The sequence below is a fragment of the Rhamphochromis sp. 'chilingali' genome (assembly GCF_963969265.1).
Source record: "Rhamphochromis sp. 'chilingali' genome assembly, chromosome: 8".
NCBI classification, from domain to species: domain Eukaryota; kingdom Metazoa; phylum Chordata; class Actinopteri; order Cichliformes; family Cichlidae; genus Rhamphochromis; species Rhamphochromis sp. 'chilingali'.
The window spans coordinates 28,760,251-28,785,386 of NC_137935.1; the positions used below are offsets into that span (position 1 = coordinate 28,760,251).

The 25,136-nt window shown below is 42.4% G+C and overlaps 1 protein-coding gene across 2 annotated transcripts in view; it reads right to left on the minus strand.

Moving 5' to 3' along the window:
* pde2a (phosphodiesterase 2A) overlaps window positions 1-25,136 on the minus strand; it is a 177,524-nt gene that overhangs the window by 109,131 nt on the left and 43,257 nt on the right. The window contains exons 1-2 of one of the 2 annotated variants that reach the window (XM_080889419.1): window positions 10,845-11,048; window positions 10,503-10,593 (exon numbers count right to left, since the gene is read on the minus strand). In XM_080889419.1, the coding sequence (XP_080745545.1) occupies window positions 10,503-10,593; window positions 10,845-10,879 (126 nt within the window). In that variant the 5' untranslated portion in view covers window positions 10,880-11,048. Of the gene's footprint in view, window positions 1-10,502; window positions 10,594-10,844; window positions 11,049-25,136 lie in introns of those variants that run through there. The other variant, XM_080889418.1, reaches the window with a different exon arrangement.

The window sequence follows — 25,136 nt, forward strand, 5'->3', positions numbered from 1 at the left end:
CACTTCCTCAGTTCTTTTTCTTTTTTCCTCTGGCTTTTATTCTCCCCTCTATTCAAGTCTCCATTCAGTAATGGTCTATTACCACAATGGAAGGCCCACAAATTGAATGGGACAGAATGAGAATAGCACCAAAACACACAAACAGCCACAAAAAAATCACACCGTGTCACATTAGGAGGGAAATGAAGAGTGAAGAGAAAAGTGCACCTTTTTCTCTATCTATCTATCTATCTATCTATCTATCTATCTATCCATCTATCCATCCATCCATCCACCTCTCAGTACCTATTACTCATACTGCTCTCTTCTGCCTCTGCACTCACATCCTTATCTAACTTGGCCTCGCTGGCGTTAAGCTACTGCAGTGATGCCAGATGAACAGAAAACCATCTACTTTTTTTTTTTTTTTTTTGGAAAAGAAGCGTGGGCAGGCCACCCACCTTAAGTTTCGGATTTTATGCCGTTGCTCATAAACTAGCGAACAGTTCTTGAGTAAAAAAAAGGTTGTTTTTATGAGGCGTAGGCACGAGTGGGATGAAGCAAGAAGCATAGAAAAAGGTGAGACATATGTTTATATATGCATGCTTTTTGTTGCCTGGTAAACTAAATTTACATTATATAATATTACAGGATGTCTTTGCCATCCGCAAAATAGAATAAGAAAAATGTAGTGGTCGTGATGGACGCACATGCAGCTTTTGGTTACGAAATCCCATAAAGCCTAAATGGCTTTGGTGCTTTGATGAAAGAAGGGTAATGTATTGTTATGCTGCACTTCATCTCACACTTACAGCGTCCAAACAATGATTCATAATTCTCTGAAATTCATGTTATTTATTTAAGCTTTATTTAACCAGGAAAATAGGACTCTCCTGAAATTAAAAATATCTTTTACAAGAGATTCCTGGCGAAGTAAGAAAGCAGTACAACCAGCAGAGTTGAATAAACTCAAGTTAAGTAGACTAAAATACAGGCAATAAAGAATAAAAATACAAAAACGACCAAATTTTATAAACTTCAGGGCCAATAAACCCTGAAACGTCAGTAGAACTCTTTGCCTGCTGCCTGAAACAAGGATAATACAATTCAAACATTTGCAGCCTGGAGTAACTACTTTAAAATCACCTGAAGTTTTACTGAGACCAGTTCCTTAAGTTTTTGTTGATGTTGAAATGTTAATTGGATTCTCCCTGCAGACTACCCCGACGATGAGGCATGTGTACGTCCACCTTTTAACTTTTCATGACTTATATTTTTTCAGACATGCAGCAAAAACACCGACTGCAGCTCATTACCAAACTCTGGACTGACCGAACACACCCGAACATGCCCTTATAGCTTTCTGTGTGTAGTTATATTATTAATAATGTGCCAGTCAGAAATCTGAAGAAACTGACATTAAAATATCGTTACTGCCAGATCTTTCCTGCAACCTTAAGCAACACATAGTTGGTTTTTTATCATTAAAGTAGCAAATGAGGCTAAAAACCTTCCATTTTGACCGAGGTCACAAACCTCCCTTAGTTATGGAGCTGCAGACTCAGGCTATTAAGGACATGGCGTGATGCACCGAACTTTTTCCTCCACTCCCTAGTTTTTCACTCGCCATGTGCATACTGTGGGGCCACTATGGCAGACCATTAACTGTTTTCTATCCTCTCCCATAGCTTGTATTTTCTCCTGTTTGTTGTTGGTTTTTAGGCTTTTTTTCTCTTACTTTTAAAAGTCTCTTCCTATGAAAACTGAGTTCTTTTTTTCCCACCATCACCCTCTGCTTGCTCACTGTGGATCATCAGATTACTGGGACTCCCTCTTAAATATTGTATGATCTTTACCTCACAATGCAAAGCACCTTGGACTGAATTGAATTAAACTCTGACTAACATCAGCTTGCACCGTGAAAGCCTGCAAAGGTGTATCTGTTGCTGTACTTGCTTAAAGAGTTTCTGGGTAGAGGATCACTTTAAGAAAGAGTTGCAGAACAACTTCTCTATATCCTTTCTGCCTACATGAGGTGAATGATGACTCACCGCTTGTTTCTTTCTTCTGTTTTGCTCAAAGTGGTGAATGCGCCTGGAGGCAGATAAAGCCACCTCACAATTTCACTTTTCTTGTTGTACTGTGGCAAGGCCACAGACGAATTAGCTTCAGAGAGGGGTCAGTTACTGCAAAGTGGGTTTTGCAAAAGGCGAATTGATCATTTCTTCTTAACAGGCATACAATTTAAACTGACATCTCACTGGGTGAATATACCATTTCTTTACACATGAGAGCTAGAGAGCTTTAAGAAGCAGCAAACGATGTCATGTACCAAAATCTGAGGAAGCGAGAAGCAGCGTGGATTACATGCTTCTCTCTTGATCACTGGCTAATGAATCCACGGATATGAGTAAAGTCTATGGAGCCCTGGGGAGCATTTTTGTGTGCTGAATAAATCAAAGTTCTTCTCCGTTTCCTTTTTGTTCTTGTCGGGGCAGAGGTGAAGAAATAATTAAGACACAATTTTTACTTTCATGTCATATTTACAATTTTTTTTATTGGTGTGGACAGGTTTGCTGTTAAAAGCTTTGTGAAAATTAATTTATTCCTAATTAATTTAATATTTTGCTAAACTAATTAATGTTTATATGTATGAGTGGTCCAATTACAAAACTGTTGTTCACAGGCAACAAAACCCACAGTTTCTAAAACACAAGACCTGTGGCTGGTAATCAATGTAATAATGGCTCTGTTTAGTTAAAACCCAGTGAGTGACCACAGGTTACAAACTGGAGGGACAATAAGAAGAAATGTCATGTTCACTGCAGGAAAAAAATACATGTTATATTACAATAACATTATAGTTTATTTTTATTTTAAGACCATTTCTTGCAAGGCAGTCTCCCCTGATCTCTGCCTACCTTAATTTCTACATTAAATAAATTATATTAAATAAATGCCCAGAAATGAACAACAACAAAAGTTCAGCATCCCCAGGGTATCATTCAGGAGTCTCTTTACCCCACTGTAGCATCAGTCACATAAAGCTGGTTATCAACTCATTAAGTTAGCTCAGTGTTTTCCCTGCACATTAACATGAAACCTGGAAGAAAAGCCAGCAAAAATAATGAATGTGCAAGTTTACAGACTTATCAATATCATAACTCTCTCGCAAGGACACAGGAAAATCAGATGGATTATAACTGAGTTTTTCATAAATGTAATATTTAAAAGATGGGCTTAGTTTTTATTCTTTCAGCTGTAGTCTGAGTAAATAATAAATATAAAACAGAATTTATTCTATGTGCAAATTTAATAATAAGGTCCAAGGTATTTTAGGATCACATATTCGTGCTAATAGCATCCCTGTTTTTTCCTGATGCTAACATTGGACATTATTAATAACTCTAGACCACGACATTTCCCTGGATGGAGCTTCCAACATAACCTGCTCCACAGCAGGTTAAGTTACCATGGCAATGTACCTGGTAAGAAGTGAACTGCCTTCATAGCACAGAAAACCCTGAAGTTATCTGGATATGATGAAATTGTGCTTCGTAGTACAGCCCTCAGTTTGGGGTTCAGAGTCAGTGTCCAAAGCACTTCAACACGAGGACAAGAGCAGCTGAGGAACAAGCCCGCAATAAGAGAACAACTATATCTCATCTCTAACCTTATTAGAGGCGAAACAATCAATTAAAATGCAAGAATGTGATTAATGAAAACCGTCCACGGCAACAGTTTTTGTGGCCTCGTAGTGTTTGGCTGCAGTCTTTGGAAGCTCTCGTGCCCGCTTGCCTTGTTTTTCGTCATATCAACATTGCCAGCTGACAAAGAACGTGTCGTGATTATCACCTTTCTGTCTGAATGAAAGGGGGGGCTCGAATGCCTACTCGTTCTCTTTGGAGTTTTGCAACTCAGCAGGGTGCCTGGACAACAAATATACAGCCTTACAGCATATTTACCTGCAGATATGTGAGAGTAGCGGACTGTGGGAATGTGAACACGCGCATGCAAGCAAAAGGAGAAAGAGCTTGTTCAATGCCCCACAGGGATCCACTTGAGATAAAATTCAGCAGCTCTGAATAATACAGTCCATTTATCAAGGAAAAAGCGCTAACCCTGACATGCGCACGCACACAACGCATATATACAGCACGCAGAGGGTTGTTGTGGAGTGAAGGTGCCCTTGTGTCCGAGGTCGTTTATCAGAATGTGTAATTCAAAGTGCCATGGCAGGCGAAGCCTGATGGTCTGAACTTCAATTTCTTCTCATTGCTTTGAACCGTCCAGCATGTAATGCAACACTGCTGTGCCCCTGTAAAGTAAAACACCCTCTCTCCTCTGTCTGGATTTGCATCAGTCAGCCACAGAAAGCCCTGCTACAGGAGAAATGCCACCACAGCAGGACAAGAAGGCAAATAAGCAAAAGCACAATCTTTTATCTTAACAATGCAGAAAAAAACGTTTGAAGCAACTTTACTTTTTAATAATATAAAGTTTCCAAACAACCATCATTAAGTAAAAATACATAAATTCAACCATGCTCCAAAATCTTCATCTGGGAGCCACAGGACTAAACAACCAAACTATGTAAAGTAGGTAGAAATACCTCAACCACATACTCTGGTTAATTCTTACTAACCAAAATTACATTATTATTAAAGTTTTAGTATGAGTAAAAGTTGATTTTGTTAGTGAAAATTGTAGAGTAAAGGTATTGTGATATTTGTAGCCACTGAAAATGTAAGTATGTAAAAGAAAACAATCACTTATATTAAATGAGAGTATAGCATTCACTACAAAGCTCAAAAATATTAGGGAACATTTGATCATCACAATATAACACAGCTAAACTTCAGGAGTGTTAATCTGTCCAGTTAGAAAGCACGAAACACTGTGAGTTCATTTCACCTGCTTTGAAGCAAATGAAACTGATAACAGGTGCAACAGAGAGGCGACAATAACACAACACCAAAAAAGTTGTTTGGTCTCGCAGCTGCTGCCCATAGATAATTTTTCTTATTATTTAAGCCTCCTGAGTGTTTTTCCTCTTCTTTTGCTTTTTCCTCGTCAGTGTTGGTAGCATGAGATCATGCCTGCAGCCCATACTGGTAGTCCAGCTCCTCCAGGATGGCACATCCATATGTAAAAAGGTGTATTTGTCTCAACAGTGTAGAAGAAATATCCGAGTTGGGCTGTTACACGTGGAGAGCTGGACAGGGCAGTTGAAGGGCAATCACCTAGCCCGAAATAACCTCCAGCAGATTACTCATGTGCATGTTTCTGACCAAACTGTCAGATACCGACTCGATGAAGGTGGCACGATGGCCTGAGGTCCTTTAGTGGGACCTGTGCTCACAGACCAGCATCGTGTAGCTCGACTGGCATTCGCCTGAGAACACCAGAACTGACAGGTCCACTACTGGCGCCCTGTTCTCTTCACAGATGAGAGCAGATTCACACTGAGCTCATGTGACAGACATGAAGAGTCTGGAGACAACGTGGTGACCACAGTGGTACCTGCAACATCATCCAGCTGTTTTGGCAGTGGGTCATCGATGGAATGGGAGGGCACGTCCTTGGAGGGTCGCACAGACCTCCATGTGTTAGCCAGCTGTAGCTTGATTACTGTTAGCAGGATTAAATCCTCACCTATTGTCACACCTTACGCTAGCGGTGGGTTCCTCCTGGTGCAGGACAATGCGCTGAATGATGGAGGCACTGATGCCATTGTCTGGCCCTGATTTGTCCCAGACCTGAATCTCACATCATCAGGCACCTTTAATTAAAACATTTCATCAGTTCTCTTAATGACTTTTGGATTCTTTCATTTGCATTAGAGTAAAAGACTGTCAGTGCAAATTATTACAACCAAAGCAGGTAACCTTCCTCTTGGGGCTAGGCAAGGATGAATGTTTTAAGATTGCTGCAATGAAATCTACGAATGACATGACTGATACAGAATGATAGTGTGTAAACTTCAAACTGACACCTGCAAAAAGGCAATAAAAAGAAATGTGGTGTATTTTCCCTTTAGGCTATACAGTATAACACACACTACGAAGTTTGATCTGCAAACAGACTGAAACTGTCCTTGATTAAAACATCAAAGCAGAACAACACAGGCTGTACAAATGAATATCTGCTGAGTTTGATTTAATTAAACAGCTTATTATTGCTTCGTGTTTACTCTGAGCCTCGGGTTCAGTAATTCTGCTACAAGGAGGGTTTCTGTTTTTGATCATGCACAGGTTGGTGCTGCTCTGTGCACAACACAATCAAATTGAAAAATGGACGTCCATAAGAGTAAAGTTCACTGAAAAGTTTCTTTCCCAGCAGAGAGCACGGCATACACAGAATCCTAATATTTAAAGCAAACTATTGTTGTCTGGTCCAATACTGTACTTTTCCAAAACATTTACAGACAGTGAAACAAAGTCCACAGGCAATCACGCAACAAGCTCACCGAGCACCGCTGTCTACATCAGTTAATGAGCCACCAAGCTTGCCTGCTGCCTTCACCGAACGGGCAATCGATTGAGGCTGTCACCTCACTGCACATTCTCCGCCGCTGCAGCCACTGCTCATGCATGACACACCTACCTGTTATTACAGAGTCCCTCGAGGTTTGGAATCGAAATACTGCGTCGGGAATTGGAAAACCTCATGAATCCTGCTCCCCATAGTTTCAGTTGTGCCACAATCGATCAGCGCAATAAAACCGAGAGCAGAAGCTCATACGTGCTGGATATTAACTGTAAGACTGCGAGTATGTGGAGCTCCACAATATTATGTACAAGACACACATAGCAAGCAAATCATCCTCCAGAAGTAATTTGATCTCCATGTGGTTTCTGCTGCATGTAAACGTCCTTCCCATCATGTAAAATGATGCAGTCTCCTTATTTGTGGCACAGCTTTATATATGTCTGGATTTGTAACTGTGAGGTACATTTAATGCATTATTGCAGACTTTGCATTTAAAGTATTTAAATGAGGTATAATTTAGATGCAGGCACGCAGGCGATGAGACACGCACTCTGTGCTCTGCCATCATCTATATGAAGAGCACTTTAAAATATTCTCACTACAATGCTCGTGAGTAACTTGAGTCGTCATGTTATTCGAGGTTATCTGCCGCTGCGAGGTGACTGACAATCCACCTTCCATGCAGCGGCACACCCACACCACCTCACATGCAGTTCAGCGACACACACACACACACACACAGGTCACTGGTCTTCTGTGACCAGTTGAGGCGATTTGTTTCAATTGCCTGATCAACAACAATGGGATCAGCGGTGTGTGTATTTGGATGAATCCGCTGAATATAAAGCTCCAGGTTCGCTGCTTACAGCCCCATGTCGCATCGGTGGTATATTATTGAGGATAAAATCAAGTCAGACAAGAAGAAATACACTCTGGAGGTTTCACACAAGGCTGAAAAGGCCACATCAGTTGCTTAAGGGTAACAGTGCTGCTTCCTCATGTCTCCTTTCAAAAGGAAAATGCTTGATATTAGTGACTTTTTGCATCAGACTCTGGCTACTGTGGATGGATTTTTTTTTTTCAGTGATTCCTTCTACTGGTTCCAAAAGAGGATTCAAGATTAAATAAATACCTTTTTGAAGTATAGGCTAAGCTTAAAATAAAGAGATAAGACAAGCTATTTTAACTAATAGTGAAAGAGCAGTGCGTCAGTAGCTTTACCGTGAGCTCAGCTCTATGTCTTATTGTTTTGCATGTATGCAAATGAACAGTGAACACCTGGATCTGCCCACAACCACTAGATCAGACTGTATGAATACGTAAAAATGTATAAAATAGTTCACATTACGCGAGCAACAAGTAAAATGGTTTTCTTAAACTTTTGTCGTCAGATCAGATTAACACTTTTATCTCAAGGGCAGGCACGCTCACATAGAGCAAGCAGATACATGCCCAGTGCAACTAATGCAATAGTCATGTTTTAATCCCCATAAGAAAGCTTTCTCTTCCAGCGGTGAGGTCAGAGCATAGAGTCTAACCCTCGCTCCCCAAACTGACAATTATAACACCATACAATGCAAAACCCCAGTGGGCTAAACCTACTCAATTCAGCAGAACCACTTTCATGTCATTAAGGTCAAGCTATCAGGGGAGCTCGTGTATGGAGTTCTGGGACACGCACTCAAATCCCCTCACGCACACACAGAAATAATTAAAGGGGTTTTTTTTCTTCTTTAATTCAAATGGGCTTTTTTTTCTTCCACCTTAACATTCAGTGCAGAATTTTCCCCTGCTTTTAACTCGTGCCCATCATCTTTGGCTAAATGAGAAGAAAACGTGGAAACATCTGTGCAGAGAAATGAGAAAATGACAAGGATAGCGGATAACTGGGAGCTGGAGGAGAAAGGTGAATGAACACACCTGCCCAAAGTGTTGCTTCTGCACGCACTTGGTGAAAGTCACAGAGCTCGCAGACGTGTACGTAAACACTTCAGAGACTTTGGAGTGAAGCATGTTTGTGTGAGTGTAAACATCTATGAAGCCAAAATGATAATAATAATCATTTGTATTGACACACAGACACCCAGTGGAGTGGAGAGTGAGAAGAATCCACGAAAATAATTATTTTGTTAAATATCCTCCGATTCCCTGATGAACTAATCCTCACATCTGTTTCACTGGAGACTGAGGAGAGATGAGTCTGCTGCTTTTACTGCCCCACTGTCTCGCAGGCACGTACAAGCCAGCATATAACTGAATGCATTTTACTCCATTACTGTATAAACTCACAAATCTCATGCATGACAGCAGAGATACGAACACTGAGGTTCTTCTTAATCGCCCTCCACCCCTCCAGCTCCTACTTATCTGCCATCCAGAGTACTGTTAGATCCATGGTGTGACAAAAATACTTTATTGTGAACAAAACTGCACTCAAGAAAATGAATGCAAAGACTTTCTCTCCCTTTAAAATGCACATTTGTAACCTGTAGCAACTGTGATGCTTCAGGTCGTCCTCCTGCAGGGCGTTACGCTTCCTCCAGACCAAATCACACAAGGAATTACAGTACGGGTGACGACAACTAACCATTAACAAACAAAACAGGCTGTAAGGGAGGAATGCAGTTGGACAGGACTTTCAGCCATGTGACCTGAGTGCGGAAACACGTACGTGGACATCTGACGCACAAATGCATTGGCAGCGTAAAGGCAGATACACATATACCGTACCTGCAGGCAGGTGTGTACGAATGAAAGCCGCAAGAATAAAAGAAGTACGTCGCTGCAGTCAAACACACAAAAGGTAGTAATGTTTTTTACATGAAGCAACATGTGGACAAAAAGTGGATTTTTCAGACCCATGTTTAGGTGTCCAACACGTCTTTGTTCTCAGAAACACCGACACGGATAAAGCATTTCTTTATGTTTATCACCTAACCCGCGTGTGTGACACTGCACATGCACCTGCACCCCTGTGAGCATATATCTAGGTAATTGAATCTGAGCACAACATGTCAACACTGGCAGCCAATCAAACTTTCTTTCTTTTTTTCCTTTTTTTAATTTCACTCCCAACACTATGCTTGACGGGACATGTGAATATAACAGAGGGTAGCAATTTTAGATTTTATGCATCTGCGTGTCATAAATCATACAAATGCAAAATAAGGAGCAGTAGGGACGACAGGATGCAGGGGGGAGTAGGAAAGATGAAACAACACGAGGCTTGTTGAACTGGGGACGCAAGAACAAACAGCGGCAATTTAACTGTTAGCCTAAAACAAACACAGACACACAGACACACACCCACACACACGTGCAAACAAGCACACCACAAGTGAACAGAGACTACGGTGCACAGGGCTCATCTGCCATTGAAAAAAAGGCACTGTCTTTAATTTCCTACCTTTCATGTTTATAGCTGCTTTATGTTTCATCTTTCCATCCCTTATCCCCCCACCCAACCTCCCCCTCACTCACTCTCTCTCTCCCTCTCTCTCTCTCTCTCACACACACACACACACACACACACACACACACACACACACACACACACACACACACCCAGAGAAGTAATAAAGCCTCTCAGTGACTCAATCAACAGAAAAAGAGAGAAAGCAACAGGAGCTGAAACTTACCCTCCACAGACAAAAAGTCATCATTAGCAACCCCCCCCCCCCCCCAAAAAAAAAAAAAAAATAGAGAGGGTCAAAAAAAGAGAGAGAGAGAGGGGGGACGACAGATGTTAAAGGGAGGTCGAAGAAAAGGATGATAAGATTTTATATTGGGAAAACTGGAGAGTAGGAGGAAAATGCTTAAAAAATCAGTATTGTTTATAATTGAAAGGAAGATGAAACAGAATAGAGGGCATAGGGCGCAGAGGATATTGCATCCTGTTTTTCAGGCAGTGTGAGAAGAGAAGAGAAGAGAAGAGAAGAGAAGAGAAGAGAAGAGAAGAGAAGAGAAGAGAAGAGAAGAGAAGAGAAGAGAAGAGAAGAGAAGAGAAGAGAAGAGAAGAGATGAGATCCTACCTGGAGTTGTTCGGACAGCGTGGTGGACTGTCTGGCACTCAGGGCTGGAGCTGAACTCTCGTCAGGACGCAGGAACACTTGCTGACCACGTCTGTAGGGATCAAAAACAGCAGTGAGTACCTCTGTGTGTGTCTGCGTGTTTGAGTTGTCCTTTGTGCACGCCAGCTGTCAGACTTTAAGTGATAAGCTGCTGGCAAAGGAGCATTTCCATTCCATCACACACACACTCCTAGACACAACAATTTATCTCTTCCTACATCTGAGGAGTGCAGGAATTTAAAGGTGTGTGTGAGGGAATGTAGGAGGGGAGAAAAAAGGTGAACGTGTTTGTGAAGTCCTTACAGGTCCTTTCCTTTCTTCCTCTCAAGCGCAGTCATGTCATCTCCACCTGTCGTACGCAGAGAGAGCGCCGGAGTCACACACACATTCGCGCACACGGCGAAGTACCGAGGCACACACTCGCGCTGGCAGGCTGAGACGCACACTGGCGCGCTAACTCCACGAGCTGCAAGGCATAGAGCTGAGAGTGAACACAGTCCCTCCTCCTCTCTCCTCCCACCTCTCTCTCATGCTCGCTCTCTCTCTCTCTCTCTCTCTTTCTATGTTCCTCCTCTGGGTCTTACCGCCTCCCTCAAACCCTCCCCATGATTCATCTCTCTACTGTCAGTATGTACGCTGAAGGGAACACTGTTATAAAGACACACATAATGGACCGACTTCAAAAAAAGAAATAGAATTACCATCTCGGTTTTGTCATTTGCTTCTGCCAACATGTTCTTATATATAAATATATATAAGAACATATATATAGTGATGAAATGTCAGGTTAAACTGATTTTACTTGGCTTTGTTACCTGTGTTTTCTTGCTTTTTGTTGGTTTGTCAGTTCGCCGAGACAGAATAAAACTTCCTGTATTTGCTCACGAGCCAATTCTAATGGAACAAAACTGCAGGCATGCTTCAAATGTGGCTGTGGCTACAAAGAAGCGACAAATTCTAAAACATGGATGCATTCCTAACATCATCAACGTCATCAACCGAGCATCACAGAAAATCTCTACAATCATCAGCCAGTGTTTACCAAACTCAGAAATATAATCACAAGCTCACCTTCTGTATAGATTTATTTCCTATTTGCACAGCGTCATGTCACACTGAAGCTGACCTTTGACCTTTCGCCTCTGTCGCCTCTGTCAGTGCGCCCCAGGGCAGCTGTGGCTACAATGTAGCTTGCCATTGCCAGTGTGTGAATGTGTGTGTGAATGGGTGAATGACTGAATGTAGTGTAAAGCGCTTTGGGGTCCTTAGGGACTGAGTAAAGCGCTATACAAATGCAGACCATTTACCATTTTAATTTAATCCAGTATTTTTGTTATGGTCAGAAATGTGTTTGTGCCATCCATCCACAACCTTATTGGTCATCTGGCTCCATCTCACCCTGTCCCCATCATCCTCCTCTGTCGCACCAAACTTCTGCATGTCCTCCTTCACTACATCCATGAAGCTTACTCTGCAGTCTTCCTCTTTTCCTTCTGTCTGGCAACTTCATCTGTCCAACATTGCCACCGTCGCTCCTCTGCACATGTCCAAACCATCTCAGCCTTCCCTCTCTAACTTTGTCTCCAAACTGCTCGACTTAAGCTGTTCCTCTGATGTCCTCATTCTCTTCCATCCTGGTCACTCCCAATGAGCCACCTCCAGCTCTGCCCCAGTAACTGTCCAAACCGCACATCACAGCATGTCTCACCATCTTGTAAACCTTCCCTTTCACTCTTTCTGCTTCTTCTGTCTCCCATCACCCCTGACAGTTGTCTCCACCCAATTCACCCTGCCTGGACTCTCCTGTTCACCTCTCTTGTGCACTGTCCGTTGCTTTGGATGGCTGATCCCAAGTATTTAAAATTTATCTAGCTTCACTGTCTCTACCGCTTGCACCTTCACTTTTCCACCTCTCTTCCTCTTATTCACACACATGTATTCTGCCTTCCTTCTACTGATTTTCATTCCTCTTCTCTCCAGCGTATACCTCCACCTCTCCAGGCTCTCTTCCACCTGCTCCCTACTTTCTCTATACCTCTCCATTAACACTCTCAAAGCAAACATCACATCTGTAGTGATCCTTCTCAGCATGACGCCATACTGCAGCTCAGTTATCATCATCTCTATTCTTAACCAAGCTTCAATATCGCTCTCCCAGTTGTTCATAAGATGACTGATCAGCATTAGTTCTCTGCAGTTACTATAGTTCTGCACGTCACCTTTGTCCTTGAATATCGGTACACTTCTCACTCCATAGGACTGTGTTACACATTCTGGTTTAAAAGTTCACCGTCCCTTTTCCTTGACATCTGTGTAGACTTTAGAAACTCCCACCCCCCCCAAAAAATAACCCCAAAACATCAGGTTATTTGTGGAACCACTTAAAATAACTTTATTTATTTGCAGATATTTGGAAATTCATGAAAATTCGTGTCAGCGAAGTCAGATGTGGAAGAGCTGTTGTTGCAAAAGTAACAAGCATAGATAATTAAAATATATCTGACAACATCCTCTGGTTTTTGATAAAGTCTTATTTTGTTTTATTTAAATTTGGTTGCTGTTCTGGAACATTTAATCATATCACGTGACCTGATAAAGGAAATCTTTGTGCACAAACCTTCAGGCTACAGTTTTTATGATATAGCAACAGGAGAAGAAAAGTGAGAATGCTTTGGTGTTACTTGGGTCTCCTACCATCGCACACAGTTTCAAAGGCAATAAAAATCGATGAAGAATCATTTAAAACTCCCCACGGTGTCTAGAAGTATTCAAAAAAAGACTCAATTACATCATTGGCCCTTTCATTTTTTCACACCCGCATTTATTATTGATAGAGTTTTCTTAAGTCTAAATAAAACAGAATAAAATCTTTGAAAATAAATCCTGAAAATCAAAAGCAGGAGGAACCCTAATTTATCCGAAAAAACCAGCTTAGCAGAAACACAGTCACACACCACCGGAGCTCGATGCTTTTAATCAGCCGGCAGATTTATCATGTCGGAGTCTAGAGCGATGCTGACAGCGACAGGACATTTAGCATGAAGCTGTCAAACAGACTAAAAGGAGTCTGTCCAATGCAAGTCTGTCAAACTCACAACAAACCATGGCTAGGCACGCTTACAAAGTCACATCACATGTTAGCGGATGCTCTTCTTAAGCAGTCGTATCAAGTCAACACTCTGCTGGTAATTCTTGTTATTTTTAATACATTGTAGGTATTTGTATGATAGTTTGACAACAGCTAGGCCACTTAACTGAGTACAGATTTGAAGCTATCACAGACAGACAGCCACAGTGCGGGATTACGGCGGACCGATTCAAATGAAGTAAGCAGCTTCGGTTCAAATGCTGAAAATTGGCCTGACTCGGGAAAGATAATGGTAATTGTTTGGAAAAACAATCAAAACTAAGCACTGTTGTGATGTGTTCACTGAAGGCTGAAATTGTCTGAAATAAATTCAAGAAGGTTAAGCATTCATACAAAATCACATAGAGTGTATAGCAATGGCTATTTGTCTTTGAGTAGTACTTTTGCTTTAATGCACAAGCTCATGCTGGACAAATAATCAATGGCACATGCTATTTTATGAATTTATCACTACACTAAATTTAAGAACCAAACCCAGTTGAATCCTTTTATGAATTTATTGAGTTCACAGGCAGTCAGAGGTTAAGCCCTGGCTCATGGGGTTATGTTGAGGTGAGAGTGCTCGGATATAAAATGCTCTAATATCAAACCCAGCGACTGCCTGTTTTGTAAACAGTGAAGGGTTATTCCAGTACAGCACAAGCTCAGACTGTATCGACTGTGTTGTGTTGGCTAATAGCTGCAAGACACAAAGACATAATCAGCACAGCACACAGTTCATATCATCAGCTCTGTATGGCACACACTCACAGAGGCAGGAGAGCAGGCCCTTACATATACTCAGAAACACAAGCAGAACTACAAACAAACACCTCAAAATGGGTTAGTTCAAAGCAAATTCTCCTCAAAGACTGTCTCTTCATCTGCCGTGGACTCGGTGATCTAGATTACCTTTTACACACATGCACACACGTGCACGCACGCGCAAACACGGAAACACAATTCTCCACGTTACTGCTGCCATAGTACAGCTGAAGAGAATATTGATCTCTTGTTTCTGATTAAAACCAGGGCTGCTCAAACGCAATCAACACACAAACCCACCCCGTGAACCCACCCACTGCTCTTTCTCACACACAGACCTGTAAAACAAACACACACACAAACTCTGGCAGCCTGAATCCAATGTGAAGGGCCATAATTAGTAATCAGTGAACACGGGATCGGATGATGATCCAGCCAGTTGTGTATTGTCTTTATGAATAAAACATATATGTGAATGTATGAGATTTATATAATGTTTATTAAAAAACTGTGATTGGAAGTGTGTATATGCTGAAATCCAGAGCTCGCTTTTGTCCAGACTCTCTTTGAGTGATTGAAAGCACTAAACAGTAAAGCTGCACTCAGGGGAATAGGGCTAATCTACATAATGGTGGAGATATATTAACAGCATCCTGATGCACACACACACACACACTTAGGTGTCAGTTGAATGTAAGTCTTCCTCATCCTCCACACTAGCAGCGCCTTCTCCGATGCGACTGAGCCAAACAGAGTTAAGACAATGATGTATTTATGTTTTGTTATGTTTATCTCTCTATTTAACTGTATCATTACGATGCTAATTACAGGGCAGTCTTTATGCAGTTTTATGTACATATTATAGTACCATGTGATTAAAGACTGATAACAGCCTTACAGCTGGTAGATTACAGCTATTTACAACCGTACTGACATTTCACTATTTGTTTTTCTCTGAGAATATCACTAGAATGTAAATGAAAGGATTCATTTTCAATGCAGATTTCTCCAAAATCAGCCCTCTTTTGTCTTACTTTCATTTTGGACCTCCATCAAAGCTTGAAAGGGGGGCTGTGCAACTTGACCCTTTTCTGTAAAACAATAGCAATTCCTTTTTCTAGATGGGATGTGCTCCGCTTGATGAGGAAAGTGCATTTGGAGAAGTGTTTCTACTGTGTGTGGAGCAGGTAAGGACAAAGAGAGGAATTACTTGATCATGCTCATAGTGGGAATATAAGATTGTTAGATAAGGCTGATAAAACTCAAATGGATCTGAACCACCTCACAAAGACGACTTATTGTGCACAATAGCAGTCATACCTCATGTAATGCACAATGCTTTACCTTAGCTATGCACGCAGTGCTGAAACAATCCATCATGGAACCTATTAGTAAAATGTCAGACACCCAGTTATTGATTAAAGCGACCAACCCCTGGTTGACAGTGGGTAACAAGAACCTGCTTTTAAAAGGAAGAAACACTCCTGCAAAACTAGGGTCAGACGGTGGCAGCCATCTGATGCAACCAGTGGGATGACAAACCGCAAACAGGACATATAAATAAATAACACATAAAAGTAATAAATAAATAGAGTAATAAAAGCACAAACTGCAGGATGGAGAAGGCAAGTCTGTCTACAGGAGTTAATAATAACGTTACAGTTGCACTAGGAAAAACAGCTTAGAGGCCAAGGCACCTCAAAAATTACCGAGACTTTACACAAGGAACTTCGGCAATGAAATGTCTTGACTCTTGACTCTTGACAGTGGCATTAAGCAGGAGTGAGTCTGCGAATGGTTTGTAACTGAATGCAGTAACGTTGACAACTATCTGTGATAAATCTGTGAAAATTGCAAATCTCACTCCTACACGCACAGAAATTCCTCCAAAAATAGCTATAGGCACGATCAGGCATAATATTATGACCACCTGCCTAATTTTGTGCCGGCCCCCCTTTTGCTGTCAAAATAGCGCATTTAGGCATATGCTCCACAAGACCCCAGAATGGGTGTTCTGGTATCTGGCACCAGTGGAGGTGGGGCCTCCACGGATCAGACTTGCTTGTTCAGCACATCCCACAGTTGCTTGATTAGATTGAGGAACTGGAGATTTTGGAGGCCAAGTCAACAGCTCAAACTCATTGTTGTGCTCCTCAAACTATTGCTGGACCATTTCTGCTTTGTGGCACATTATCCTGCTGAAAGAGGCCACAGCCATCAGGGAGTAGTGTTTTACAGTGTACATGGTATGTGTCAAAGTAACAACCACATGGATGGTAGAACTTGAGGTTTCCCTGTAGAACAAAGCATCACACTGAATTTTACCTTCTTCCCATAATGCATCCTGGTGCCAGGTGATCCCCAGATAAGCAACGCTCACACATGCTCAACTGGCCACATGAAATAAAAGACAATGTGATTCATCAAACTAGTTGAAGTGCTCATTGTTGATGGTGGACAGAGGTCAGCATAGGCATCCTGATTAGTGTGCAGCTCTGCAGCCCAGTACACAACAAACTGGGATGCACTGTGTATTCACACACCTTTCTATCAGAACCAGCATGAACTTTTTCAGCAGTTTGAGCTGCAGTAGCTCGTCTTTTGGGCGCAGAGATCAGCCATCGCTCCCGACATCCATCACTGAGCCTTGGCCGCCCATGACCCTGTCGGTGGTTCACCACTGTTCATTTCTTAGATAGATACTAATCACTGCAGACTGGGAACTGCAGAGCCGCAGTTTTGGAGATGATCTGACCCAGTCATCTAGCCATTACATTTTGGCTCTTGTCAGACTTCTTTAAATCCTTACGCTTGCCCATTTTTCCTGCTTCTAACACATCAGCTTTGAAGACAAAATGTTCACTCGCTCACTGATACATCTCATCTACTTACATGTGCCATGACAACAAGATAATCAGTGTTATTCCTGTCAGAGATCATAATGCTGCACCTGATCAGTGTAGTTTTTGCAGGACAGTAATTCAACTACAAAATTATATAGGTTCATATATATATATATATATATATATATATATATATATATATATATATATATATATATATATATATATATATATATATATATATATATATATATATGAATTTAACCAAAATAAAACCAGTTGGCAACCACTTGAGTTGAGTCCCCTCTTCCAATGAGAGGTACTGCAGACAAACTGTGCTGATCAGTGCAAACTGACCCAGACCGGCTGCAATGTTCTGGCAATCAGTCTGCGTTTATAAATTAGACAGCAGCTATTTGCAGACTAGTAACTGCAGTCATTCGGAGTCGGACCAGACTGCCTCTCAACGTGCGACCTGTACTTGTAATCGAAACACTGAGCGTGCACGACCCCTAAACCACAACTATTTGCTATTGATCGCCACATGCTAAAATACTCAATATGATCATGAAGCACCCACCGATTTTTCTTCACTGCAAAGCCATTACAGAGCAATGTGCAAACCTTTAATCACTCTGTCTGTGGGCGTTTTTACTGGTGCGATTCCTGTACTGAAACACTGTCATCTCCCATTACAGTGAAGTTGCTCGGTTTAAAGAAATACTCCAAGTAGCGTGCGACTAACAGTTTAGAGGGAGGTGTATGTCTGAGCATGTGTGTGAAAATTACTTAAACTTATTTTTACTCATAACTAATTTCCTTAAACAAAACAAGCAGTAAAACAACAGCAGGAAGGCAACAACGACACACCCTCCTTTGGAAAGTCACGCAGGCGATCACACATGCACTTGAGGGCGAGCTGCTCTGTTTGTATTGATAACGTGTTTCAACACTGCAGTGCCTTTGTCAACGCGAGTCTCCTCTGCGAGGCATAGCTCTGGCAAACAATGAATTTGAACGCACAAAACTGCAATAACATTGCAACCGGGATGAGGGAAAAAAGCGCAGAAAACACACATGCACATATTTCACCTTTGTACAGCATGTATTCACCACACTCCTCTGATTCAAACCCTCTTTCACTTCTCAAGATGCAGGCCTCTTTTTTTTTTTTTTACACAGTTTGATCAAAGTGTCTCATAAGCAAAGGTCTTAATATGACTGTGACTGATTTTTCAAACAATGCTCGGTTCGCTTCATTTTATACACCAGTCAGTTTCGAGCCTGATGTTGTGGGAGTCATTATTTCACTGAAACGGTCACAGCACCTTACAAATCCAAAGCTCTTTGTGTGAACAGTGGAGCTGTGCGTTGTGTCACGGCCAGCAGAATCCAAACAGCATAAATAACAAACCTTTCTGACTTCTGTTCATCAAAAATCACAAAGCAAAATTTTGAGAGGTTGCTTGGTGGTTGCTATGTGAGTTAGTGCGTTGGCAACCTGAAAGGTTTATAAGCCAGTTTCCATACCAACACGCGCTGTCTCCTAACTGAGTACAGGCAGATGAGAGGATGATGAAAATGGAAAAAAAGAAAGAAAGAGGAGAGGAAAGGAGACCTTACTGCTCTATAGAAATCTCTGTATAGGCTTGTGCTGTTTGGAAATCCTTCATGATGTGGAGCACAATAACCCGACCCTGTAAGAGCTAATTATGCTGTATACTTATCTGAGAAATACATTTCACCTAGCAAGTACAAGGTATATAAACAGACGAGAGCAGCTGCTTAATTGAATCATTTCTGAGTTTGCTTCTAAGCCGAACTGATTGATACTTCACTGCTGGTGAAATTGCAGGCTGTTCAGCACGTAGCCTGTGTGAAACTCAACTTCTTCCTTTGTTTCTTTCTTCTTTTCTTTCTTTCCATCTTTAAAATGAATTTGCTCTGTAAGTAATTAAACACTCGAAACGAATCTTCAGGGTGCAATATTGAGAGCGGCTCTGCCGTGCTGCAAAACCGCCAATTTGTTGTGCATGGCATGTTGAATAATGATAAAACTGTCAGGGAGTCGTTTTTGGACGGGAGATGGTGCAGAAGGAGACAATTTTCTCGGGCTTCCAGCAACAGACTGGACACAGACTCTGATTTGTTCTCTGGATTTCGTTCTTTGATCAAAATGCCATGACTTCAGTGACCTTTACATAAGAGCTGGACTGACCCCAAGCCGATGTCTGACTCTGTGTCTGTAATTGTTTCTTGCACTTCTTAACTGATCCTTTGGTCCATATTAAGGTCGCTGTCACTCACGGATAATGGACAGAGGCTTCAACTGGATTTACAGCAACAACAATTGCTTCTTATTGGTGCAGGCAAAGCCAGCACTTTGGTGGGTTTAAACACTCTATGGAAGTGATGATAAATTACTAAGTGACAGTGATTTTATGTAACTAAATTTAAGAGGCACTTTGCAAGTTTTGAACTTTCTTGGAGTAGAGCCAAATCCTCCACATCATAAGGAGCCAGGTGAGGTAGTTCGGGCATCATGCCTAGGATACCTCCTGCACGCCTCCTTGGTGAGGTATTCCGGGCATGTCCTACTGGGGAAGCCCCAGGGCAGACCCAGGACTCGCTGGAGAGATTATATCTCTCGAATGGCTTGGGAGTGTCTCAGTCCCTCCAGATGAGCTAGAGGAGGTTGCTGGGGTCAGGGAAGTCTGCAGCTTTGAGAGGCTGTTGAGCCACCGCAACCTTAACCCGAAATTCTAGAACAGATGTTACATTTGTTAAACTTTCTAGGTTTCTTTTTTTTTCCTCTGTAAAAACTCGAAGAAAATAAATTGCAGTTGAAAACAAGCCAGTGTGTCCCAGTGTCCAAAACCCCCAAATTGCAAAAGAAAAAAAGAACATTAGTTAAAATGTCCGAGTGCCCAGGAGAAGACTTTTGTTTGTTTTGTAGGTCTAAAGATTTCCCAACTACAATTATGTACAACACAAAACAAAAAGCTAATGACATTTGAGAAACTGGAATCAATGAATGCTCAGTGATTTCCACTAAATGTTTTTTGTGTGGCCCGTTGGTTTGCGCTAATTGTAACTTGGGTGGTTTTGAAGAAATCAGAAGCTGCAACAAAAGGCAGCATGCAATTGATTTAGTCTCACAGGTGATGAGCGCAGAGTGCTGGTGTTTGTAGATGTCTGTGATGTGGCTTTCTGCTCTCACCGTAAAGGGCTGTAACTGGCTTTGTTAGTAATGAATACATACATTATTTACAGGAGCCATTTATAAGATATGAGAAGAGTTTTAGGAGTGTGAAACTCCCTTTGCTGTTTCAGCTTCTCTATGTTCTCTATGTTTACTGTGCTTCAAGGGCTGTAAGGGCCGGGCTGAATAGGATCTGGACTACTGCAGAAACCTTTCCAATTACAATAAGTGTTTCCTTATTTCTGCTAAGAATTCATGTCTTCAGCTATAAATGTTAATACAGGGTTAGGCGATGTACCCGAGTCTTCAGCCGATCCGTCTATTGCTCACTGAAGCCTCATCAGAAATGGTCTCAGTGGAAGGGTGGCTGTCAAGAAGCTATTCTTAAGGAAGGGAACAGGAAGAAAAGTCCGGGATATGCCAAATTACACAAGAACTGGACTGAAAATCAGTCACAACAAGTCTTGTGGAGTGATTAATCTAAATTTGTAATCATGAGTGTGTATAGAGGAGGTCAGGCGAGAGGTACAACAGGAGTGTCTACACCCATCTAGAAAACATGGTGGAGGCTCAATGATCCCAAAGACACTGCCAAAGCAGTAAAAACATACCCGGTTAGAAAAACACACAGTGGAACACAATCAGTAGTGGATTGGTCTCCCCAGAGCCCGGACCTCAACTTTACTGAAGCAGTGTGTGACATCCAAAGGAGAGCTTTGAGTGAGCTTTAAGAAGTCTGGAGAACTATTCCTGAAGACTGCTTAATAAAATTACTCTTTAATTAGTCTCAGGTCACAGCAAAGATGGCCTTACAAGCACCTTAGAAATGTGCAAATGGTGATTTTTCCTTATATACTGTGTTTCCATGTATGTTTCCACATGTTTCAAATGCTATTTTCCATTTTCCTATTTTCCATTTTCTTAGTAGAATATAAATGTCAGGGTCCCTGTGCCTACCCGGTCGGCTCAGTACGGCTACATATGTTTTGTATTCCTTTTTTTTATTTTTTTCCTGCTCTCTCCTTTCCCCTCTTTCCCTCCTCCCTCTGCCTGGGCGGAGCTCACCTGCGGGCTCCTGCCCTTGGCCCACGCACCTGTGGCTCATCACGAGTGATCCAGCTCCTTTATAAGATGGCAGCCCTGTGTTTCTCGTTGCTGGACCGTTGCCGACCCTCGTCAGTGTAACCCCAGCTCAATGACTTCAGAAGTGTTTCATAGCGATTTACCTAACTACCCATTCGTGTCTCTGTGTACAGATTCCCTGGACCTACCCCTGTGTTACCCGAGTGAGTGGAGTGTGAGGAGGAGTGGACGGAGAGTGTGCGAGTGTGAAGAGGAGTGGACGGAGAGTGTGTGTGTCTTTCCCGTTCGTGTGTGGACCCCCGGAGCCCAGCTTTCCCCTCACTTTTGTAAATAATCACCTGGTGCATCATAATAAAGACTCTTGTGCTTTCAAGACCTAGAGCCTGCGTGTGAGTCCGTTCAGTCCCGTTGTGACAATAAAGAAATAAGGGTGCCTCAAGACTTTTGCACAGTACTGTATATGAAAGACTATCTACACTAAAATGAAAGTTTCTAGTAATAACCTACTTGACTTTCAGAGTGGGGTTTTTTCCAGAAAGAAAGTCCCCAAGAAACAGTGTCACCATAAAACGTGGATTAAAATAGGTGTTTGTGTCAATGTTTATGTGTGTCATAGCTAACTGCTTCCTTCCTGATGTGCTGCTCAGCAGTGTTCAGGCACTCACACAGACACTCGGACTCACACACCCATTTCCTTCCTTCAGTAGTTGGTTATTGCTGCTCATGTCAGAGGTGAAGTAGTAAGCAGGGTTAGGGATTAGTGATAAAGCTCAGAGGATAGGGAAGAGGCAGAAGACAGCGAGATCAAGAAGGAAGCAAAGAGATGGAAGGAAGGCGCCAAACCTGCTAATAGGACATTCACAGTTGAGGTGGATCATCCGTGTCAGTCATATCGCCCGCGGTAATACCAGAATCAGTTAGAAGTTAGAAGATATCGCAGATGAAATACAGTTGTCTTTACATGCTTGCTGACTCGAGCTTTAAAAACATGCAGAGTGTGGTGTAAACTGCAAAGTAAGTAAATGCTGTGGAAGCTCTCCAACTGTGTGAAAATGGTCAGAGCAAGTCAAAGGAGCTTGCAAAGAAAAGCGTCTGGACTTCTTTAAGTTGCTTGAAGATGTTTCACCTCTCATCCGAGAAGCTTCTTCAGTTCTAAGGTCAAATGGTGGAGAGTCCCAGATATAAACCTAGTGGGAGTGACCCCCCACAGAGGGACCCCCCACAGAGGGACAAAAGGACCCCCTGATGATCCTCTAATCGCCTGAGCCAAGGTGTGAAACTGGCTGTGGGTCCCAATCAGCCAGAGTTTCGGGTGTGTTCATTGTGAAACCTGGCCCCACCTTATCATGCGAATTCCTGAGGTCAGATGGCCCAGGATGTGAGTGGGCGTTAAGGCGTCTGGGAAGAGTTTTCTCCAAGCATGACATCCCAGTGTATTTCAGACCCAGCAACACGCTCAGACAAAAACTGGTTCACCCGAAAGACAAAACGCCAAAACACAGACTTAACAATGTGGTGTATGCTGTACAGTGCAGCGAGGAATGCTCAGTCCTCTACATTGGCGAGACCAAACAGCCACTTCACAAGCGCATGGCACAACACAGAAGAGCCACCTCCACAGGACAAGACTCAGCAGTCCATCTGCATCTTAAGGATAAAGGACACTCTTTCGAGGATGCCAATGATCACATTTTGGACAGAGAGGACAGATGGTTTGAAAGAGGAGTGAAAGAAGCCATCTATGTCCACTGTGAGCGACCATCTTTGAACAGAGGCGGGGGTTTACGACACCAACTCTCTGCCATCTATAATCCAGTTTTGAGATCCCTTCCCAGACGCCTTAACGCCCACTCACATCCTGGGCCATCTGACCTCAGGAATTCGCATGATAAGGTGGGGCCAGGTTTCACAATGAACACACCCGAAACTCTGGCTGATTGGGACCCACACCCAGTTTCCCACCTTGGCTCAGGCGATTAGAGGATCATCAGGGGGTCCTTTTGTCCCTCTGTGGGGGGTCACTCCCACTAGGTTTATATCTGGGACTCTCCACCATTTGACCTTAGAACTGAAGAAGCTTCTCGGATGAGAGGTGAAACGTCTTCAAGCAACTTAAAGAAGTCCAGACGCTTTTCTTTGCAAGCTCCTTTGACTACGATGACCTGGATGACTGAGAACCTTCACGGTCAGAGCAAGGTTAAAAGAAAGGGAATCAGAAAACAACCAGAGTGCATCTGAGAGAGGGAGAGAGCAATAGAGCGAGAGACAGAAATGGAGAAAAGCAAAACACAGCAGCAGCAGCAACTATAGACAGAAAGTAAAAAATAATTGATTGAAGGAGTCAAGCAGGGGTGAGAAAAGAAGACACGGGAACACTGCAGCAAACCAACAAAACTTCATCATCCGCTCTCTCACACATCTTTTTCTTCTTCTTTTTAACTTTCTTTGCACAATCCTTATAAACAACTAATGAGGTGTGGGGGCGGCAAAGTCCAGCTGCTGCACGCTTCCCCATGAAGTCGATGTGTACGTGCCGTGATGTGTGTTTGGCAATGCAGCCTGAAGATTTCTGCGTAACATGCATCATATTTGTGCGAGGGTATTTGCAAACATTCGCATGTGCATGCGCTGGCAGCAACCAGACAGATCAGGTGGAAAATATCCAGCTAAATCTTTACCTGCACGTCCCATTTTTGTCTTTTTTTCTCCATCAAATGAGAACACAGCAGAGACGATATGGTGCTGAACAGATTGAATGGATGCTACAAATGGTAATGGCAAAAGATGATGTGTGTGCGCACACGAAACAGCCACACGGACTCCGATTTGTTGCTATGGCATCCCATCTTCCTGAGGTGCAAAAATCACAGAACAATTTATACCCACAATTTCCTCTCTATAATGAAGCGGTGAATGCACCGACCCCGGCGTGCACATTGCCGAAGTGGATGCTGAAGTGGACTATAACGCGCGCACTTACCCCGAACAGGTGAACGCAACCATGCTCAAGAACATTTATATAAAAAAGTTATGAAAGAGAATAATCGTATATTCAGAAAAATACTGCTCACTAATTGAGCTAATAACACAGAGTACACTGCAGCACAAGTTACCAAGACTACAGTCAGTATAGACAGTCCATTAGTGGATGCTGAAGTGGAGCATGTTGGAGAAGTCCTGTGCATCATTGCTCCAATTCCTGTGATACATTAATTGGCATTGCTCTGGTCTATGTGCCTTTAACAAGCATGGGGTTTGTCACAGAGACTTTACTACAGTTATTAATGCAGACACTTTCAATTCAATTCAATTCATATAGCCCCAAATAACAACAACAGTTGCCTGAAGATGTTTTATACTGTAAGGTAAAGACGAAAATACAGAGAAAACAGAGAAAACCCAACAATTAGACGACCCCCTCTATGAGCAAGCAATTTGGTGACAGTGGGAAGAAAAAACTTCCTTTTAACAGGAAAAAACCTCTGGCAGAACCAGTCTCAGCAAGGAGCGGCCAACTACCGTGACAACTAGGTGAGGGAAACGGGACAAAACACACAGTGTGGAAGAGAACCACA